The sequence below is a fragment of the Brienomyrus brachyistius genome, chromosome 7 (genome assembly GCF_023856365.1).
Source record: "Brienomyrus brachyistius isolate T26 chromosome 7, BBRACH_0.4, whole genome shotgun sequence".
Taxonomy (NCBI): Eukaryota; Metazoa; Chordata; class Actinopteri; order Osteoglossiformes; family Mormyridae; genus Brienomyrus; species Brienomyrus brachyistius.
Window position 1 is genome coordinate 13,872,212 of NC_064539.1, and position 22,260 is coordinate 13,894,471.

The 22,260-nt window shown below is 42.2% G+C and overlaps 1 protein-coding gene across 1 annotated transcript in view; it reads right to left on the minus strand.

The window, feature by feature from the left end:
- Nucleotides 1–22,260, minus strand: part of LOC125746435 (extracellular matrix organizing protein FRAS1-like) — a 141,162-nt gene that overhangs the window by 73,307 nt on the left and 45,595 nt on the right. The window contains exons 5-12 of the mRNA XM_049020384.1: nt 19,718–19,871; nt 18,900–19,033; nt 18,121–18,204; nt 16,784–16,885; nt 15,017–15,208; nt 6,624–6,710; nt 5,335–5,482; nt 3,188–3,331 (exon numbers count right to left, since the gene is read on the minus strand). Coding sequence (XP_048876341.1) covers nt 3,188–3,331; nt 5,335–5,482; nt 6,624–6,710; nt 15,017–15,208; nt 16,784–16,885; nt 18,121–18,204; nt 18,900–19,033; nt 19,718–19,871 — 1,045 coding nt within the window. The remainder of the gene's footprint in view (nt 1–3,187; nt 3,332–5,334; nt 5,483–6,623; nt 6,711–15,016; nt 15,209–16,783; nt 16,886–18,120; nt 18,205–18,899; nt 19,034–19,717; nt 19,872–22,260) is intronic.

Sequence of the window (22,260 nt, forward strand, 5' to 3'; positions counted from 1 at the left end):
TTTATAATTTCAAAATTTGCTGAAATCTAATAATTCAACTGTTATGTTAAACTGCATGCTAAATCAAATTCTCACCTACAAGTACCAAGTGAAATTGTTTTGTTCTGGCTTTGCATGGTAGGAAATATACTGGATACCTTTCTCAGATATTACGGAATGAAGAATACCACTGTATAATACTGAGGCACATTGTAGAAAAATGAAAGCAAGTACTGTAAATCTATATCACATTTGCGATACTTTAGTCACATACAAAAACACTACATGTAGGTTGACAAACCCCCTAAGTATAGGTTCATATTTCACTAACGGCTATCATTGAACTCTTCAAAGCAGGGGTCTCCAATTCCGGTCCTGGAAAGCTACTATCCAGCAGGTTTTCTATCCTACCTGACTTCTGATGAACCACACTAGTTCTCAAGTAAATACCAGGAGCAGGTGTGGCTAATCCGAAGCCAGGTAGGATAGAAAACTTACTGGATAGTATCTCTCCAGGACCGGAGTTGGAGACCCCTGCTTCAAAGCATTTTACATAGTCTTTTTAATGGTCTTATGAACCCTGACAAGTTGACAAGTGTAACTACAGGCCATCGTTTCATTATCAAAACTCCACGTCTACTTTGGTTAATTAAATGTGTCATTTATTGCAGTTTTCTAAAGGACAGTTATTGGACCAGAAAACATCATACATAGGTTTGCATGTCATTTTGTCCTGGTAAAGGCACCTTTCACAGGACGGGACACACTGACACACTCATCAGGAGAAACCATACACACAATGTACAGTACACTCATCCTGCACAAGGCCTTGCAGGCTGTATGAGGGGACATTCAAGAAAAAGGCCGTTGCACACTGGCTGAATGCACTTTGAGTGAGCTGCTTGAACAAGGATGCATAGCTTAATACAAGGTAAACTACTTAATTATGTTTTCATAAATGTTTTTTTCCTAGTTTCTAATGTTGATAATGGCAACACTTTTTTCTTCATTATGCACAAGTTAATGCATATTTAAGAACAGAAAAAATATATGAAAATTAATTACTGAGGATATGCTTTGCAATATCAATGTCAATATGAATGCCAAAGTTTCATTCTAGAAGTCACCGTTTAAGCCATTTATTATTCATAAGACAATCCTGTACACTGGAATCCTGCAAATCGAACACTGACAATCCAGCATGCTAGACTTATAGGGATGCCTTCGGCTCTAGTTGTGAGGCAGCAACAGTATACTCACTATCAATATGAGACTTTAAGATTGCCACCTTTTGACAATCTGGGGGGGGGAGGGGGGTCCATGTTTACAGTTCACAGTCCATTTTTAGCTGCACTGAGATGTGCAGTGGAGTCATGCTGCAGGATGCCAAAGTTCTACACTTTAAGTTAATACTTTAAGTATGTGAAAATAGCATGTAAAATACATAGAGGGATACTCTCTTAAAATCAGTAGCAGTGTGTAGGAGAAATGACCAGGGCAGCCCAGCCTATTAGATGCATCAGTAGAAGTTGCCGTCACTACCGCAAGTTATAAATAGGGATGAGTTCATCCACATTTTTCCAGTTCCAGTTCTGATTCTGATACACAAACCGATATAGATTCCGATACAAGAGCTATTTTTACTTCAATATTATAATCTAATAAATGTATATATAATATATAAATATTTATGCTTTACATATGATTCATATTTTTAAGACTAGTAAATACAAATGAAAAAAAGTATGCCAAAAAATGGTAATTAGGCTACTGGAAACCTTCATAGCATACTGTTCTACCAAGTTTGTAACTTGTTTCAAATGTTTTTCAGACATTTGCAGTTCAATTTGAATATCTGCCAAGCATGTACTGTATACGCAAGTGATGAATGCTTACAGTGCCCTACAATTTTTATCCAACTGACAACAGCATCATTTACACTTCACTGCGATAGCAGCCTCTCATATCGCATGTCTGCGAGTGCGCAAAACAGCCCAAACAAGCGGCTCCATTGCGATTTTTAGTATTACTCGCGTTGTCTCGCACAATTGCATGAGCTCTGTTTAGTGGGATTTTGCACTAAACGCTGCTTCCTCCTTAAAACTTTGTTTTTTTTTTATAAGGATTGCAAATTGCTGTACTATTAATACATGTTAAAGGCCTAACATATTTCCAGATCGTCACCCTCTTATCCGACGTTCTTACGATGCTCTTCCTGCAAAGGGTATTCGTAAGACGCCACAGCAGATGAAAGTCACTGCACTCCCACCCACTGGGATGCAGAAAAACTGAGTGACAGCATTAGCGTTCAGCTTGAATGCTGCTAAAAATATAAAGCTGTCGCGGACTGATTCTACTAATCGATTTAACAAGAAATAGGAGCCATCTTTTTACATACTGCTGAAAGCTAAATTAGTAAGAACGTTATTGGTGCACCTCTAGTTTTAAACTGAACATTATGTGAGTTTGGGACATGCAGATCTACTGCTCTGGTTAGCTCCGCTAAATTGCAAAAGCCAGTTCTTGCCCATGGATTCTTGCATCTGGACTTGTCAGATAAAAGACAGCAAAATAGCTTTTTTAGATTAGCATTACCAATTAGCCATTCACTTTTGTTGTAGTTCACTCCATTAAACGATGGCATACCTCTTCTCATCAGTTTCTGTACTATATCCAGCATCAGAGTTGACTTTCTATAATTTCAAATTGCAATTGTTTTGTAAAGTAATTGTTCACGAAAATCTCCAGGTTGCCCATTTTCAAAGTCTTCCTGTAGCGTGTTTTTAATTAAGAAAATAAAGAGAGCTGAAGCCAACTTCATTTTGGCTTCCCCTGATTCATTTTTTATTGTGCTTTGCATACTTAAGTGGTGTTCACTGACGAACACTTCTGACTGGCTAATTAAATTATTTTTTCAACTAAGGGATGTCAGTGTGTTCTGGCTTCTGGCCCTTGCCACACTTGCGGCAGTTTTTTGAACAGCAAGGGTGCAGTTTGAATGAGCTACAGTATTTCCACAAACAAAGCGAAAACTAAAATGAAATAATAACTAATGTGTGTGTGTGTGTGTGTGATATAAGATGCGAAAGTATATTTTTCTACATACATTTTTATAGGGGAAGCATGGCTTCCCTTGGTCTCCCGCAGTACACTCATGGACTGATATGTGTGGTGGATGTCAGCAATTATGGGAGGAAACAGGTCCTACCCGCACAGGTGTTGCCATTCTGATAGAAGCCGGGGGGGCAGTCTTGAAGACAGTGTCCATTATGTAGTACAGAGAGGGGATCCTTGCATCTATCGCAGAGACCTGGATTCTGGGAGCAGCTCAGGCAATCCACGTGACACGGAACTGCAAGCCATAAACATACATAAAAGGCATATACTGTATATTACTGTATTACTTTTTGTTAAGTACCAGAATACCAAATCTTGCACAGCACTCATGTTGGGTTGTAAAAACATCATTATAGTTCTAAATTTCACTCTTTTTGTGGATAGCTATAGTTATCATTGGATATAGCTGCTTCTCTCTCAGAATTAAACAAAAATTCCCAATGCTTGTAGTTTACAGCCTTGCAGGATAAGCAGTACTTAAAAATGGATAAACATATGAATGGACAGATTAATCTTTTTCTATTGCAGTGCTAATACCTTTCAACTGGAACATGCTGCATTAAAAATAATTGCTGTACATCTGTAAAAACATAAGGCAGGAAGAAGAAACAGAGCAGTCCACATTTCCCTGAGTGATATTCACTGACCCCAGACTCATCTCATGGCAATTAAGGAAATAATTTACCAGTAACCATGTGACAAGGCTGAGCAAGAGAAGAACAGTCAACTGAGAACAGCCAAACCGTCGGCACATCAGCCTTTGAAGAGGTGAGATCCAACAACAGTCATTTCTGACAATGAGTCATATTTTTTAAATGTCCCTTTTCAGCCGCTGTTCTGTTTGCACTTAGCTTTCATAGGAGTATGAAACAGAAGTGGCCCCAGCCTTCTATCCCTGGATTCCCAGTCAAGGTCAAAAGAAGGACTCAGAAAACATGACAACTACAGTAAAACTAACAACGCGTGCCACTGAACAAGGAATGTAATAACTAAACAGGGCTAAATTTATGCAATACCTTTCCCAACATTCTTAGAATCATTCAGTCTGGAAAGAGTTTAGAGAGAATATTCTGTATGAAGCCAAAGGAATAACTGCAGTACAATAAAAGAATGCAGCGTATAAACATTAAACCATACCGACCTGATTAATTTTTTTTCCTGGGCATAGCATGAAGGGGGGTATGGTGATTATGGAGAGTACAGAGGCACTTCTATAAAAGGCTACCTCTTCACGCACAATCAGACACATGTCCATGTACACACAGGCATACTCAGAAACCTTGTCTGAAGATTCATTATACACGCTGAAAGTCCATGTATTAAGCACAAATGCAGCCTCAAAGCAAACAAACAAAACGAAGACATTGTATAGGATGGAAAAGACATTAGAATTTTGGGCTTTGGATCTGACGCATTTTTTGTGGTGTCTAGGGACATAAGCCAGCTCTCAGAAGTGGCTGTAGTCTTGTACCCCTGGGCAAGTCTTTAACCTGAATTGCTCAATTTAGTTAGTCTTTAACCTGAATTGCTCAATTTAGTTATCCAACTGTAAAAAGGCGCTTAAAAATGATAATAAAAAAACTGCTGAGCAACAAAAAAAAAACATTTTTTATTATTCATCCAGCAAGCTTGACATGGCACCATCTACATTTGGCAGTTCAGCAGAAGCCCTATTTTACTATGTTCCTCTGGAAATCCTGTTTATCAGCTTGTTGCCAGACGCTATGTCTCATGCATTCACCGGAACTCTGAGGAGAGCTGTGGAATTCAAAAGAGATTCTGTGCCTTTTAACTCGTCACAAGTACCTCTAATCACTAATAAAGCTGTCAGGCAGGTAAGCCTGTGGCAGAGAAACATGCCTGTTCCTCTTGGTTTGCCATTCTGTAGCATAGAAGAAAAGCCGGTTGGCTTGGTGAAGAGAACAGGTATCTGGGGAACTAGGGAAATAGCAGCAAAAAGCCATCGGAATAAAGCAACGCAAACTGCCATTTTTAGAGGGAAGAAGAAAGGATCTTGAAGCGTGGATGGCTGCATCGGGCACAAAGAGGGAATCTGGTCCCAGAATAACTGTCAAAATAACAGCAGAACACTAATATTTGGAGACAACAGGAATGAGGATGAAATGAAGTAATAAGAACATAAATAAACGACAGAAAGAATCAACGCGTGAGTCAGCGAGGGACAAACGGTCATTCCACCCCTCTGCCTTCTCAGGAGCTCATAACAGCCGCTCTTACTGCTTTGGAACTCTGGGCAGCACCTCCCCTCCAGGGGCAGGGCGAGTGTCCCTAAAGGGTGCAGGGGACACATGGGACGGTAACAGGTCACCCTGGAGTGCAGGCATTCGCACACTCGACAGGGCCCTTCCCACCACACATCCAGATTCTGTGGAGAAGAGGCCAAACAGAGGATGCTTTCAGACGCATCAGAGGTAACAAGAAGGGCTTAACAATGATGTTTTGGGTTCAATAGCCAAATATGAATAGTCATTAGAAATACTGTGCAAAGGAAATTATGCGCGGCATGCGGGAGAGATACAGAACTGCTCCTCATTAGAGGATCTTCACTTGCTTAAAGTCTTACTCTACATGAATCTGAAAATATGAAAATGTGGGTTTCCCAAAAAGTGTGATATGAGGTCGAAGAAAATTAACACAAAGCAACGGTATAACGAGGTTTATTGTAAATTATGATACAATGAAATGAATGGTTAAAAACTATGCTAGACATACTCTTCATGAATTACAGCATAAATAAAGTATGACCAGAAAAGCGAATCCTTGAAAATGGGACCCATTTTCTCTCGCATTAATGTTCCCCTTGCACCAAGCAGGATAAAAATTGTGCATATTCAATGGATGCCCCTGTGATATTAGCTAGCTGTGAGCATTAATGGACTATACGGTTAGGATTAAATTCTACTTCCTCCTTTTTCAGTTGTGATCGGTTAAAAACTGCACAGATTGCTGTAATAATAATAGATTATTAACTCAAACAGGCATTCAAAATTGCATAAAAAATGCCTGTCTATAACATATACATCACATATACAGTTTTGAAAATACAGGTGCTCTCTGGGTTACAATGGTCCATGTTACGATATTTCGACTTTATGGTGGATATATGTTTTTTGCTTTTAGTCCATTATTCAACAAAGTACATGGTATAGTTAGCATTTTATTATAAAACAGGCTTTGCACGAGTTATTTTTCTCAACCGTAGATTAATGTAAATGTTCTAAACATATTTAAGGTATGCTAGGGTAGGCTAAGAAGTTTGTTAGGTTAGGTGTGCTGTATTACAATGCATTTTCGCCTTATGATAGGTTTATTGGAATCGTAACCATAGGAGAGGCTGTAGTGTACAATCATTAAAGATACACTGTATCTTTGCTAAACCAGCCAAAACATTTTCTTTTGAATAATAACTCTTTATCTTCAAAATACAAACAAAAATGTCAACAAACCCCATGTGGAATCACAGTATTACAACATTTGATAAATCTGAGGATGCAAGATCCTATTACCTTCTTTATTTCCTCTTTGTACATGCAGACCATTCCTGCAGACCTGCATTCTGGGTAGCAACTTCTTGGTGAGTGGGGCACTTCCCCCTGTTGGAGATTTGCTAGGGTTAGAGTCACAGTTAGTATAAACTTTCAGGTTAGACAACAGCACTAATATAATCAGTGTTGGAAATTAGATTCAGGGTGAAATGGCAGGATGAATAACTTTGAATAACTCGTAGTGGTGATGTTTTTTTTTTTCTTCAACAACATCTTTCAGAATATATATTGTAGACCTATCACAGATAGCTCAAACTGTGCATAACAATGAACCCCATATATAATGTGATTTTCATTATATACATATGGTAAAGTTCAATTGATAAATTTCACAAACAAGGCTTTATCAACATTAAATTGATACATTATACATTTTATACATTACATTATAGTAATAATTATAGTAATAATACAGTACACTGTATATTATTATACAGTACTGCACTTGCTGGAATCAAAGGGATTCTGACATTTTAGCCCAATACAGCAATGAAATATGGATGACAGAACAATGAAAATATATACGTTTATAACACAAATGCTGTAGTAGTGTGGATATGGGGCAACATTGGCACCAGAACAAATCTGATGGACAAGCTTCTCATCATGGGACATGTGGACCAGCAACAGACAGATGAAATCAAATCTCAATATTTTTAGGGAAAATACCCATACGAGTGTCAGTGCATGTGTGTGTGTCATATATACATATACAAATACACACACATTTACAATACATATATAGGTATTGTCTGTTATGTAGGATAAATGTCTCATTTTAAGTCAAAGCCACATGTAAGATGTGACAAACACTGTGGTCAAAACTAAATGCAAATATAGGGTTTCCTTCCCTGTTTGTAAATATGCAACTATAACGATTCATTATACATGTTATTATTGCAACCAGATGTCTCAAAGACAAAAATAAATTATAGCTATACTGTATATGTGTTGCATGTGTCCAATAAAGCAACCTTGACACAAAAAAAATCACTCCACTATTTCTACCAACAGCATTTTTTAAATCAGTTTATGACTTTTCTCATAAAACAGGAGAATGCTCAGGAACAAATGCTTAGTGTCATGGCCTGCTCGTACGATCCCCCTGTGTGCCACGCCCCCATCATTAACCTTATGTGATACCCTGATTGTTCCTAGTTGTTTGATGTTATTTCCGGTTCGTTCTGTGTATATCAGTCCATGTCTTCTTCCATTTCTCAAATCAGTCATTGATGTGTGTCCCGTATGGTTCCCCCTTTTGTCTTGAATAAACCACTTTGTTCTGGAATTACCATCCACAGTACCTGACCCTGATTCCCCGCTGAATTTAAATCTAAAACAAATTTGCCAAATGACAATAAAAACAAGCCTGACAACCATTGGAAGTGCATTTAATAACTGGGAAGACCCTCATTTTAAGTTATTACTCTTCAATGAAATAAAACAAATATTGCAAATGATATCTTTAACCTTTGAGCTGTGAGTCGGTTAAGAAATGTTTTATAATGAAATGAACCAAGTAATAATGATTCCTTGCATTTGCTCTACTGTACATCTGCTTCCCCTCTTTTCGATTCATAAATTCACTGTACCGCCAGGCCCGAAGCAAGGATACAAGTTGTTGATGGGGAGGCAGGTGGAGAAGTATTGGATAAGCAGATGATCCGTAGCCTCAAATGGCCCATGAATTCCCCCCCGCCCCCCCATAATGTCGACCCTGGTTTGGGGACAATGGGAGATGAGTCATGTACTAGGCAAAATTGGGCTGGAGGATTTCATCATGTTCCAGCCTGTACTTGCTTGGTAAATGGTTTGAATTTTCCATTTTTTTCTTTTTCAGAACTCAGTAAACTGCGGATAACTAACCCATCCACTGGGAATGCACAAGCAAGTGTATTTCTTTGTGCCGTACCCAAGCTCAGATAAATAGGGCCAGGGTTACGTCAGGAAGGACATCCAATGTAAAACCTTTACCAAATCAATTTGTGGACAACAATGGAGATTCCCATACAGATCAGTCAAGGCCCGGGTTAAAAATGCCTACAGTGCTGTTAGTCAACAGGGTGATGAACTATTGTTAGCCAAAGAAGAAGGTGGGGAAGGCATGTCTGGAGGCAGGTGGAGAGAAGGAAGTGTAGGAGAGTGGAAATGAGGGTAGGAACTTTGAGTGGTGGTAGTATGACAGGTAAAGGGAGAGAGCTAGCTGATATGATGTAGAGGAGAAAGGTTGATGTATCGTGCATGCAAAAGACCAGATGGAAGAGGAGTAAAGCAATGTGTGTGGGAGGTGGTTTCAAATTGTTCTACCATGGAATGGATGGGAGGAGAAATGGGGTAGGGGTTATGCCAAAGGAAGAGTATGTCAAGAGTGTTTGGGAGGTGAAAAGAGTGACAGAGTATGAAGATGGTAACTGAAGGCATGATGATAAACATTTTTAGTGCACATGCTCTGCAAGTTTGATGTAAGATAGATGACAAAGAAGAATTCTGGAGTGTGTAGGATGAGGTGGCGAAGAGTGTATCCAAGGGATTGAGAGTGGTGATCGGAGTGGACTTCAATAGTGAAGGGAACAGAGGTGATGAGGCGGTGATGGGTAGGTATGGTGTCAAGGAGGGCAATGGAGAAGGTCAGATGGTAGTGGATTTTGCCAAAAAGAATGGAAATGGCTGGGGTGAATACATATTGTAAGAAGGGGGAGGAGCACAGGGTGAAATATACAGTAAGAGTGGAGAAAGATGCACACAGGTGGATTAGAGACTGTAAAGTAGTGCCAGGGGAAATAATTGCTAGGCAACACAGGAAGATGGTCTGTAGGATGACTTTGGAGAAGAGGAGGTGAATGAGGGTGAAGCCAAAGATGAAATGGTGGAGATTGTAGATGGAGGACTGTAAGATAGAGTTCAGGGGGGAGTTAAGCCAGGCACTGGGTGGCAGTGAACTGGATGGAGGAAAGAGGACAAGGAAACCTGCTGGTGGAATCAGGAAGTACAGGAGAGTATACAGATGAAGGGGTTGGCAAAGAAGAAGTGGGATAGCCAGAGAGATGAAAAAAGTAGACCGGAGTACAAGGAGGTGAAGCATATGGGGAAGAGAGAGGTGATGAAGGCGTATGATAAGTTGTACTGTATGAGAGGTTGGACACTAAGTAGGTACAAAAGGACCTGTATCACATGACTAGGCAGAGGGGCCGAGCTGGGAAAGATGTGCAGTAGGTTACGGTGATCAAGAACAATGATGTAAACGTATTCAAAAGTGAGGACAGTGTGTTGAGCAAATGGAAAGAGTACTTTGAGGGGCTGATGAATGAAAAGAATGAAACAGAGAGATGTTTGGATGAGGTGGAGAGGGAAGTGCAGAGGGTTAGCAAGGAGGAAATAAGGACAACTATGACTAGGATGAAGAATGGAAAGGCTTTTGGTCCAGATGATATGTCTGTGGAAGCATGGAGGTGTTTAGATGAGATGGCAGTGGAATTTTCAAAAATAAGAGTGATGTGCAGAACTGTAGTAACTACAGAGGGAGAAAGTTGATCAGTCACAGCATGAAGTTATGGGAAAGAGCAGTGGAAGCTAGGTTAACAAGAAAGGTGATGATTAGTGAGAAGCAGTATGGTTTCATTATGGGAAAGAGCACTAGAGATGCAATGTGTTCTCTGATGCTGTTGATGGAGAAGTAGAGAGAGGGTCAGAAGACATATGACAGGAGAAAGCATATGACAGGGTGCCTAGAGAGGAGCTGTGGTATTGAATGAGGATGTTGGGAATGGCAGAAAAGTATGTAAGAGTGGTTCATGATATGTATGAGGACACTGACAGCGTTGAGGTCTGTGGTAGGAGTGATGGATATGATCAAGGTGGAGGTGGGATTGTATGGAGGGTCAGCTCTGAGCCCTTTCTTGTTTGCTATGGTGATGGACAGGTTGACAGGAGATCAGACAGCAGTCCCTGTCATGACCGACGTGGTGCGAAGCGGGGAAGCAAGCACGGGGAACAGGACAGGGCTAAAATAAAGGGTTTTTAATGCACAAAGGAACACGACAAACATACGGACTTCAGCAACATCATGACCAGACTCCGGAAACAGACACCAACAACGGAAGCAGAGAACAAAGGCAGAAGGCAAGCAGGCAAAGGGAGGTGGTAACCGGGGAGCTGGAGGGAACCCCAGCAGGTGAGGGACGGAAGCCGCAGGGCGACTGCGAGGAGGGAGCAGGAGGGAGTGCCCAAGGTGGCGAGGAGGAAGGCAGAGGGACCAACAAAGGGGGCAAGGAGAAAGGCAAAGGGGACACAGGCGAAGAGGAGGATGGAACAGCAGCCGCGGCAGACAAAGGTGCAGCCACCACCGACCAAGGCATAGGCGATTGACGAGCCAAAGATAGGGGACTCGCAGCCACCTGACGATGCATCCAAGGGGCAAGGCGGGTGAGATCCGACCCTGACGCAGGTGTCCTCTCCCCTCCCGGGAGACAGAGTCAGGGGCCTGGCCGAGATTTGCCCTGCTGTAATGGTAGTGGTGGGGCAGTCACTGGGGAAGCCAGGGAGGTTAGGGAGATTCCCGAGGGGTCCCACTCAAGCTCCTCCTCCAACTCCACTATGGAGGGAGGAGCAGTGATCCAATAGTCAGGGACTATTGTGGAGTGGAGAAGAGAGTATATGCAGGGTGGAGTAGGTGGAGAAGAGTGGCAGGAGTGATTTGTGACAGACGGGTATCAGCAAGAATGAAAGGGAAGTGAGTGGGTTGGAGACAGTTACACTGATGAAAAGACAGGAGGCAGAGCTGGAGAGCTGAAGATATGATTCGCATTGGGAGTGACAAAGATGGACAGGTACACTGAACAAAAATATAAACGCAACACTCTTGTTTCTGCTCCCATTTTTCATGAGATGGACTTAAAGATCTACAATTCATTCCAGATACACAATATTACCATTTCTCTCAAACATTTCTCACAAATCAGTCTAAATGTGTGATAGTGAGCACTTCTGCTTTGCTGAGATAATCCATCCCACCTCACAGGTGTGCCACATCAAGATGCTGATCTGACATCATGGGTAGTGCACAGGTGTACCTTATACTGCCCACAATAAAAGGCCACCCTGGAATGTGCAGTTTTTTGCTTTATTGGGGGTCTGGGGACTCAGAACCGGTCAGTATCTGGTGTGACCACCATTTGCCTCATGCAATGCAACACATCTTCTTCGCATAGAGTTTATCAGATTGTCAATTGTGGCCTGTGGAATGTTGGTCCACTCCTCTTCAATGGCTGTGCGAAGTTGTTGGATATTAGTGGGAACTGGTACACGCTGTCGTATACGCCGGTCAAGCACATCCCAAACATGCTCAACGGGTGACATGTCCGGTGAGTATGCTGGCCATGCAAGAACTGGGACATTTTCAGCTTCCAAGAACTGTGTACAGATCCTTGCAACATGGGGCCGTGCATTATCTTGCTGAAACCTGAGGTGATGTTCATGGATGTATGGCACAACAATGGGCCTCAGGATCTCATCACGGTATCTCTGTGCATTCAAAATGCCATCAATAAAATGCACCCGTGTTCTTCGTCCATAACAGATGCCTGCCCATACCATAACCCCACCACCACCATGGGCCACTCGATCCACAACATTGACATCAGCAAAGCGCTCACCCACACGACGCCACACACGCTGTTTGCCATCTGCCCTGAACAATGCAAACCGAGATTCATCCGTGAAGAGAACACCTCTCCAACGTGCCAGACGCCATCGAATGTGCGCATTTGCCCACTCAAGTCTGTTACGGCGACGAGCTGGAGTCAGGTCAAGACCCCGATGAGGACGACGAGCATGCAGTTGAGCTTCCCTGAGACGGTTTCTGACAGTTTGTGCAGAAAGTGTTTGGTTATGCAAACCAATTGTTTCAGCAGCTGTCTGAGTGGCTGGTCTCAGACGATCTTGGAGGTGAACCTGCTGGATGTGGAGGTCCTGGGCTGGTGTGGTTACACGTGGTCTGCGGTTGTGAGGCCGGTTGGATGTACTGCCATATTCTCTGAAACGCCTTTGGAGACGGCTTATGCTTGAGAAATGAACATTCAATGCACGAGCAACAGATCTGGTTGACATTCCTGCTGTCCGCATGCCAATTGCACGCTCCCTCAATGCTTGTGGCATCTGTGGCATTTTGCTGTGAGACAAAACTGCACATTCCAGGGTGGCCTTTTATTGTGGGCAGTATAAGGTACACCTGTGCACTACCCATGATGTCAGATCAGCATCTTGATGTGGCACACCTGTGAGGTGGGATGGATTATCTCAGCAAAGCAGAAGTGCTCACTATCACACATTTAGACTGATTTGTGAGAAATGTTTGAGAGGAATCGTAATATTGTGTATCTGGAATGCATTTTAGATCTTTAAGTCCATCTCATGAAAAATGGGAGCAAAAACAAAAGTGTTGCGTTTATATTTTTGTTCAGTGTATATTAGAGTATATTAGAGGGACAGCTCAGGTTGGATGGTTTGGAGACAAAGCCAGAGAGGTGAGATTACGTTGATTTGGACATGTACAGAGGAGGGATGTTGGGCGCGGATGGTGAGGATAGAGCTACCAGGTGAAAGAAAAAAAGGAAGGTCTAAGAGGATGTTTATGGATGTGGTGAGAGAGGACATGCAGGTGGTTGGTGTGAAAGAGGAAGATGCAGAGGACAGGAAGGAATGGAAACAGATGATCCGATGTGAAGACATCAAACAGGAGTAGCCGGAGAAAAAAGTAGAGTAAAATGTGGATATATACCGTGATATATAAAATAAATCAGTAAGTATTTATTTGTTAAGATACTTTAAATATTATTAACACACTTACATGCATTCTGGTTTAAATAGTTATATTCTGAACTATTTTTTCCTATAAGTTATCATAGGTGTCACATCCGGCTCGTATGATCCTCATGTGTGCCACGCCCCCTGATTACCCTCGTGCGTGCCACGCCCCCTGATTACCCTCGTGCGTGTCACGCCCCCTGATTACCCTCATGCGTGTCACGCCCCCTGATTACCCTCGTGCGTGCCACGCCCCCCGATTACCCTCGTGCGTGCCACGCCCCCCGATTACCCTCGTGTGTGCCACGCCCCCCGATTATCCACTGATTACCCCCAATCATGCCCAGCTGTGTCTTGTTGTTTCGCCCTGTATTTTCTCCATATCAGTCCACGTCTTGCCCTGTCCAGTGTCCGTCATTGATGTTAGTCGATGTGAGTGCTGTTGTTCCGTCCTGCCCTGCCTGTAGCCGTCTTCCCAGTAATAAATCCCTGTTTTCCCGACTTTTGCCTCCCTGCCTCCTGCCCGCCCACCTGCCCGTTGCTACCCACAAATCTGACAATAGGATACATCTTTTTATATTAAACTGAAAAGCGAAAGCAACAAAAATGATAAAATAATTACACTGTACTGCAGCTCACTTTAATTGAAACCCATGGTCAGCAATAATCTGAACAAAAAACAACTAAACCAGATTCACAGCTAACCAAAAACTTTAATAAAAAACATTTTAAAATATCCAGTTCCAGTTTCTTTTTATTTTTGAATGTATTCAGGTTATGTTATTTAGTGTTAGCAATGACCATTTTAATAGTCCTTACTCTCTATCATATCACAATTATATAGTTAAGGCTGAATAAAGAAATTCATCATTGATACAAACAATATTAAGGGAAAAAAAACAATGCCACTTTTTATTTATGCATCACGTGCTAAATAATAATAAATAATAAAAATGTATTTTTGAATTTTACTTTTGTATTTTACAAAGTGATATGAATTCTGTGATGGAAAACTGCTGTTTTGCATTAATGCACAGCAAACAAATGAAGTTCACACAAGTCTGAAAGCAAATCTTTGAGAAAAAAAATAATTTAAGTAACCACAGCGGCACTCATCTAAATTACTCATTGGCTTTACCATGACCTTTTCTCATTTTATTTTTCCATTAATTGAGAAGATGCCTTTATCTAAAGCGACACAATGGATACAGCAGGGTTAGGGCCATGGAATTTCAGCCAGTGACCTTCCAATCACAGGCACAGCATCTTAACGTGCTGAGCCACACACCATCACTCAGCTATGCTTTTTTTTTCTTTCCACAATACAGGTTAGATGATGCAAGCGGAAAAAAATATGTTAAAGAAATGAAGGTGGCTCTATCCCAAACCTTAGACGTTTCATAGGTTAGTAGATCACCCTTGATGGATGGCTTTGCTATTAAAGCTATTAAACCACCCAGGTAAGTATTTCTGGGTTGTGACTAATTACTACATAATTATAACTGTAAAACTACAGCTGGTCCCAAAAAAGAGTGTCATCACCCATACAGTACCTGTGAACACCAGGTCCTACCCCTCTCAGTGTCCTGGCACTGCACTTGACCCACTTTGCAGGTGCAGAATTGACAGCCCACGCCACTCCACACCTCTCCATTGTAGCGCACTACAGTCCCGTGTAGACATGACCCTTCCAGGGACATGAATTCCCCACAGCTCTGGCCTACATGGATTGTCCTGTTTTGGCCCTGGAAATACACAGGGCACAGCCCAGAGGAAACAAAGAAAAAAATCATAGATCTGGGTTTCTTCAGTTCCCCTTGTCTACTAGATAAAAATAAGAAAGCACCAACAGAGATACAAGTCATTAAGGAGCAAAGAATATTGACACACCTGAGGTAACTGAATGTATCACAGAAAATATCACAAACATCTCATAAAATCTCAAACAAAGGAAGAAAAGGGGACATATTTGTATATTAAGCAGTTTATCGTGAGAAATTTAATGCTTTACATCAGCAGCACCTTCATAATGCCTTTATAATGTATTCGTACAACATTCATTGCACCTTAACAATACATTGATAAATAGTATGCACTTATAAGAAACATTATATGATAACAAACATCATGTTAGGTGCAGTTAATACAAAGTGTAACCAAAATGTCTATGTTGATGATGGACTCTTTTCGGTACCTGCAAATACAATTCCCCTTCTCAAATGAAAAAGACAGCAAATTATGTAACAAAATATCTCCAGCATCATTTCAGAATTATACTAATCAGTTCTCCTGTCCAACATTGTTGAATCTGAAAGACGTAAAGGCGTCATCCCAGAAAAAAATGTACAAGGCTGTCAGACCAGTCTGATGAAAAATAAAATGAAATAGCCTGAAACGAGCCTTCTGTCTTTCAATTCATTAAGACAGATTTTTACAATGAAATGAACAGTTTTCACACTAGACATCACAGACTAGAATTCAAGTGAAATCCATTAATGTGGCCAAAAGCTTCATGAAAGAACAAGCTAATTTTATTCATTGTGTTCAAACCAAAGATTTTAAGACTCAGATCAAGCGGCCACAGTTGGGAAAAGGATCTTTAAATGCAGGTTCCTCCAAGACCTAAATTATACCATTGATAAAAATGGGCTGTTGAAATACCATGATGCTACAATGATAAACTCATAATTTCACAAAAGCCAAACAATCCACTGCTCCACACACCGACGGGGTGAAATCAGCTCTGTACTTAAAATGCATTACCTGCCCCAAGATGAGAAGAACAAATAAAGAGACCAAAGTCATCAAACTTCACTTTATCTTATGAACTTTCAAGCGATTGTTCATTCAAATACAAAAATGCACTACAGAGAAATACATGTGGAGTCACCGGGGATGATTTAAATGTGGAGTGGTGTTTCTCCACATAAACAGTCTTTAACTATGTTAGAAATACATTTTTACTTTAATTAAAGTGATTGGCTATCTGCATAATCTCACATAAATACTTAATACCGGGGAAAAATACAAAAATATTAAGGGAATGGCTGGAGGTATATTTGCAATGTGACTGTATGTGTTATTTGCTGAGTAGGGCACCTTAAATTCAAATCATCTTGACATTCAAGTCGACAGAGTGAGTGTAGTTTCAGTGCTATAAACTATACTTATGCTACACACTGGCAAGTGAACTAAGAACTAGTATATTTTGACATCCACTACATTACCTGCTGACTACATATAGGAAAAAACTGAATGTCAGTTTAAATGCAGACCTTCCAGTGTACAGTATTAGCTAAATCCAATATGCGGTGACTGACCTTTTTGTAGGAATGGTGGAGACAGGTCTGCTTGTGACAGTATGCCTGACCCCAGTCACAGATGCAGGAGATGCTGGTATTTAGCTGCCAGTGCTCCCCGTTCTATGGAAAACAAAAAGCTCATCAACAATTTACTTAAACATCTTCAGTGATGAAACATTCTTTCATTCTGAAGCCGCCTGTGGTTGCATCCCCACAACAAACCTTAAAAAGAACAACAACACGTCACTTGGAAAAGAAAATGTTCAGAAAAGAGTGAAAGATTTCTTCCAGGAAGACAGTTTATCCCACACTCTGTCATTTCTGTGGCATTAAATAAAACGATTCTGTATTTGTATGTAATATTAGACTTTGATTCAGCAAGAGGGAATCTGCATTACAATACTAACATCCATCTATCCATCCATTTTCCAAACCGCTTATCCTACTGGGTCGCGGGAGGTCCGGAGCCTATCCCGGAAGCAATGGGCACGAGGCAGGGAACAACCCAGGATGGGGGGCCAGCCCATCGCAGACTAATAACATTGTTATAATTATTTTAAATAGTGACATGTAGATTTAGTGATGCTAGAAGAGTTAGCTTTTTATATTTCACTACAAGTTCTGCAGAGACAGAACTTTGCTCAGATTGAAAAGGGTAGATATCTCTAATTGGCCCTGTTTACATTTGGTTTTAAAATGCATCTTGGGTGATCAGATCACAAGCACAACAAACAAGTGTAAATGACCACCAAGACACGTTGTGATCCGATCACTCAAACCACTTGCAGCGGTGGTCTGAGATGCATTTGACCACATATCTTTTACGGAGTAAACATTAATGCATCCTGATGCATCCCCAACAATGACATTACACATGATAGCCACACGACTGCAGACACATGATAGACACACTATGGGAGACACATGATAGACACAGGAGTAAGTGACGATGTGTTTCAGTGATCCGATCGCCAAAGATACATTATAAAACCAAGTGAAAACAAGGCCATTGTTATCAGTTGGCAAATAATGTCATTCTTACTGAAATGACACTCAAACATTTTTATTCACGCCATCATTTTTAATCTGTTTTTCTGTGATATCCACAGGACATTGAGTCTCTTTTTGCTGCATCCATAAGTGTACTATAAGCAGAAGCTCTTTGTTTATTGTTAAGCCTGGACAATACAACTGATCAGATGCTGCTTCTTAACGCTAGCATTTTCTTAAGTTTCTATCCCAAATAGCCTGAAAGTGACAACCTTCGATGTTAGCCTAGGAAGAGCTGCGGCTTCATTCTTTGCAGAAATACATTAGCAATTTTGTTTTTCTAACCTACTTTATGGTGGGGTTACCTTGTGTTCTCTGCCATCCACCTGACAGAAGCTTGGCACACACAGGGGGCAGCATTCTCCGGCACGCATCACCAGGCGCTCACTCTGTTGAGAAACACAGAACAATCCAGGGATTCTAAAATGAACTGAGGTTCATCAATTAAATCCATTTTCGTTGTTCACCTGCCACTGCTTTCATCTTCTCATAACAACCATTGTAGGAACGGCCCACTTTGGAAGCATTGAGCCTGGCTGAAAGGCAGGGACTTCGGCTCTCTGTTGCATATTTCAGAAGGAATGGATTATTTTTTGATTCATTAATTTTATTAACTGCTCTTCGCCGTCATGAAATACCTCAAGACCTATCCGTTACATGAATTCCACTACAAGCCAATTGCTTCTTTACATTCCCTAAATGTTGTACTTCTGATCCTTAAATGATCTTAGGTACTTGCTTTGTTATTAGTTCTTGAGTAGTTTGTATACCAGTACAGCATACACTTGTACCTGCGTATTCATTAGAAGTTCCGCCTAGCTGCACTTATACCTAGTTCACTCCCTGACCGCATGCATGTTTGTAATGTTTTGTCACACTTGTACCGTATGTTACTTTGAACAAAAGCATCTACTAATTACACAAAATGTAACTGTACTATGAAATAAAACTAAATGCAGCTTCAAGGTCAACCACATTCTTTCTGAACAACCCAAAGTTACTGTATGCTTAGGACCTCTCAAAATTCAGTGTTTCCAGTTCAAACAGGACATGCAAAAACGGACACTTTCTGAGAAACACTGACCCGCTTGCATGAGACAGGGGGACACTCTGCAATGAAGCAGTGGGCCTCTCCAGCATTGCAGATGCACTTGACGCAGCGGGCTGGCTGCCACTCCTCCCCATCCCAATATTCTTGATTTCCGACAAAGCAGGAGGCTGTGAAAGGGGGAGGCCATGAATACAAGGCAATGGGGAGTTGGCTAATAGCTCTGTGTTATAGCCTGGACACATGTTACATTTTCTCTCCAGTATATCCCAGCATCCTTCCGGGTTGAAACGCGTCAGAATTCCATTTCCAAGAAGGGATGCAGGTTAGAAGACAGTTGTTCCTGTGCTCTTAAAAGAGGAATCAGGATGTGTCATCCGCAGAAAAGTGTCACAAGAGCACTGGATACCATCCGGGGCAGAATGCATGTATTATATAACTTGGAGACATGAGCATACCTAAAAAAGTCTCAGTCACAATACTGTGCAATACATTTGTTTATTTGTGTTTATATAGTTCTACTGAATAGCTTTAACTCAGTTGATGGATAATATGCTTTGTCAGTGTTGATTTGTTTTGACTCTTCTGCTCAGTTTATTCCATACAAAGCTAACCGGAAGGCCACAAGTGCATTAACCTCCTTACAGCATGGTTACCATATATCTGATTTACATTTTTACTTGAAGACATTATTTTCATGTTTATGAACCAAATATGTACTACTAACCAAATAGAACTACTATTTAGGGTGTTCTTTGTATCAGCGGTTATTCACCTCACCTGCATGGCTTGTCGTGCATTAACCCTTAACTAGTTAATTCACCAGAGCACTCCCTCCCCAAGTAGGATCTCACCTCCACTACAAAAGCATCCGGGGTCACGGTCCATGGTACTGGTGCTTTCTTGCATCTCGCCGTTCCCACGTTGGCAGCGATGGGTCGTACAAGAAACATGCCCATGAGAGCACATGCAGACATTGTATCCAGAATCAGTCCATCGGTTTCCGTGCTGTTTAAAGATATTAAATTGTGAATGCATTTCGGCTGCCTCTGCTGGAACATCACTGAGGAAGAGATTCACCTTGTTGTGTCTCACTAGATGTGATGGGGACTTTTTTTTTGTTCTGAGATACAATAAATCGCCAAAAGTATTGGGACACCCCTCCAAATCACTAAATTCAGGTGTTCCAATCACTTCCATAGCCATAGGTATATAAAATCAAGCACCTACTCATGCAAACTGCTTCTACAAGCATCTGTGAAAGAATGAGTCACTCTCAGTAGCTCAGTGAATTCATAATAATAAGTGCATTCTTGATATTTCCTCGCTACTAAATATTTCACCGTCAGCTGTTAGTGGTATAACAAAGTGGAACCAATTGGGAACAACAGCAACTCAGCCACAAAGTGGTAGGCCACGTAAAATCATGGAGCAGGGATAACGCGTGCTGAGGCGCACAGAGTGCAGAAGTCACCAACTGTCTACAGAGTCAATACATACCTCCAAACTTTGTGTGGCCTTCAGATTAATTACAAGAACAGTGCGTAGAGAACTTAATGGAATGGGTTTCCATGGCCGAGCAGCTACATCCAAACCTTACATCATCAAGAGCAATGCAAAGCGTCGGATGCAGTGGTATAAAGCACACCGCCACTGGACACACTTCTTTGTCTGTTAATCCGATGGCCAAATCTGGGCTTTGTGGTTGCTAGGAGAACGGTACTTGCCTAACTGCATTATGCTAAGTGTACTGTTTATTGGAGGGGGGATTATGGTGTGGGGTTGTTTTTCTGGGGTTGGGCTTGACCCCTTAGTTCCATTTTGGACAATTTCATGCTGTTTGTGGGAACACTTTGGGGATGGCCCCTTCCTGTTCCAACATGACTGCGCATCAGTGCACAAAGCAAGGTCCGTAAGGACATGGATGAGCAAGTCTGGTGTGGAGGAACTTGCCTGGCCTGCACAGAGCCCTGACCTCACCCTGAAAGAACAGCTTTGTGGTGAATTAGAGCGGAGACTGTGAGCCAGGCCTTCTCATCCAACATGAGTGCCTGACCTCACAAATGCTCTCCTGGAACAGGAATCGTTGAAAATTCCCATAAACTCTCTTAAACCTTGTGGACAACCTACCCAGAAGAGCTGAAGCTGTTGTAACTGCAAAGGGTTTGCCAACTCCATATTAAAGCCTATGTATTAAGAATAGAATGTCATTAAAGTTCATGTGTGCTTAAAGGCAGGTGTCCCAATACTTTTGGCAATATACTGTATGTGCATTTCGTGTTTAAGCCCTCAATTTTAAAAAAGAAGGGTAACACTTTACTTGACAGGGCACAAATAACATAGTATTATAATATCACAACCTAAGTTTTAATTGCATACTGACTTGTCATGACCTGCTCCTCCAGTCCTCCTGTGTGCCACGTGTACCTCACGTGGAATCTCGGTGTTTTCAGCTGTTTCTAGTCATTGTTAATTGGTTCTCGCATTTAGTGCTTCCATATCCGTCTTACCCCTGTCCGGTCATTGACGTTCATACTTGCGTTTTGTCCCGTGGTTTTTGTAATTTCTAAATAAATCCCCATTGTTCCTGATCCCCTGGACCCTGCCCCTGCCTCTGAGGAGGTCCCGGACCATCGGATCAACACTCCACCTCCATCTCCTGGGGGGGAGGAGCTTGAGTGGGACCCCTCGGGGATATCCCTGGTGACTGCCCCGGTGAGCCCCTCTGGTGAGTTGTCCCGACCATTAACCCAGTGTGGCAGGTCCCAACCTGGACCTTGTCTCTCTGTGTCCAGAAGGGGGAGAGGACACTTACGTAGGGGTCGGATCCTATCCGCCCTGCCACCTGGTTTGCTTTCGGTCCCACTGGGTTCGGCTCTGCAGTCGCCTGTGGGTCCTCTGGCACCTGCTCAGCGGTCGTCTGTGGTCCCCCTGGCTCCAGCTCAGCAGTCGCCTGCGATGCCTCCTGCGGTGTCTCATTGGCTGCCTTCGGTTCTGCCTCCAGTGTCTCATTGGCCGCCTTCGGTTCTGCCTCCTGCGGTGTCTCATTGGCCGCCTTCGGTTCTGCCTCCAGTGTCTCATTGGCCGCCTTCGGTTCTGCCTCCTGTGGTGTCTCATTGGCCGGCTTCATTTCTGCCTCCAGTGTCTCATTGGCTGCCTTCGGTTCTGCTTCCAGTGTCTCATTGGCCGCCTTCGGTTCTGCCTCCTGCGGTGTCTCATTGGCCGCCTTCGGTTCTGCCTCCTGCGGTGTCTCATTGGCCGCCTTCGGTTCTGCCTCCTGCGGTGTCTCATTGGCCGCCTTCGGTTCTGCCTCCAGTGTCTCATTGGCCGCCTTCGGTTCTGCCTCCTGCGGTGTCTCATTGGCCGCCTTCGGTTCTGCCTCCTGCGGTGTCTCATT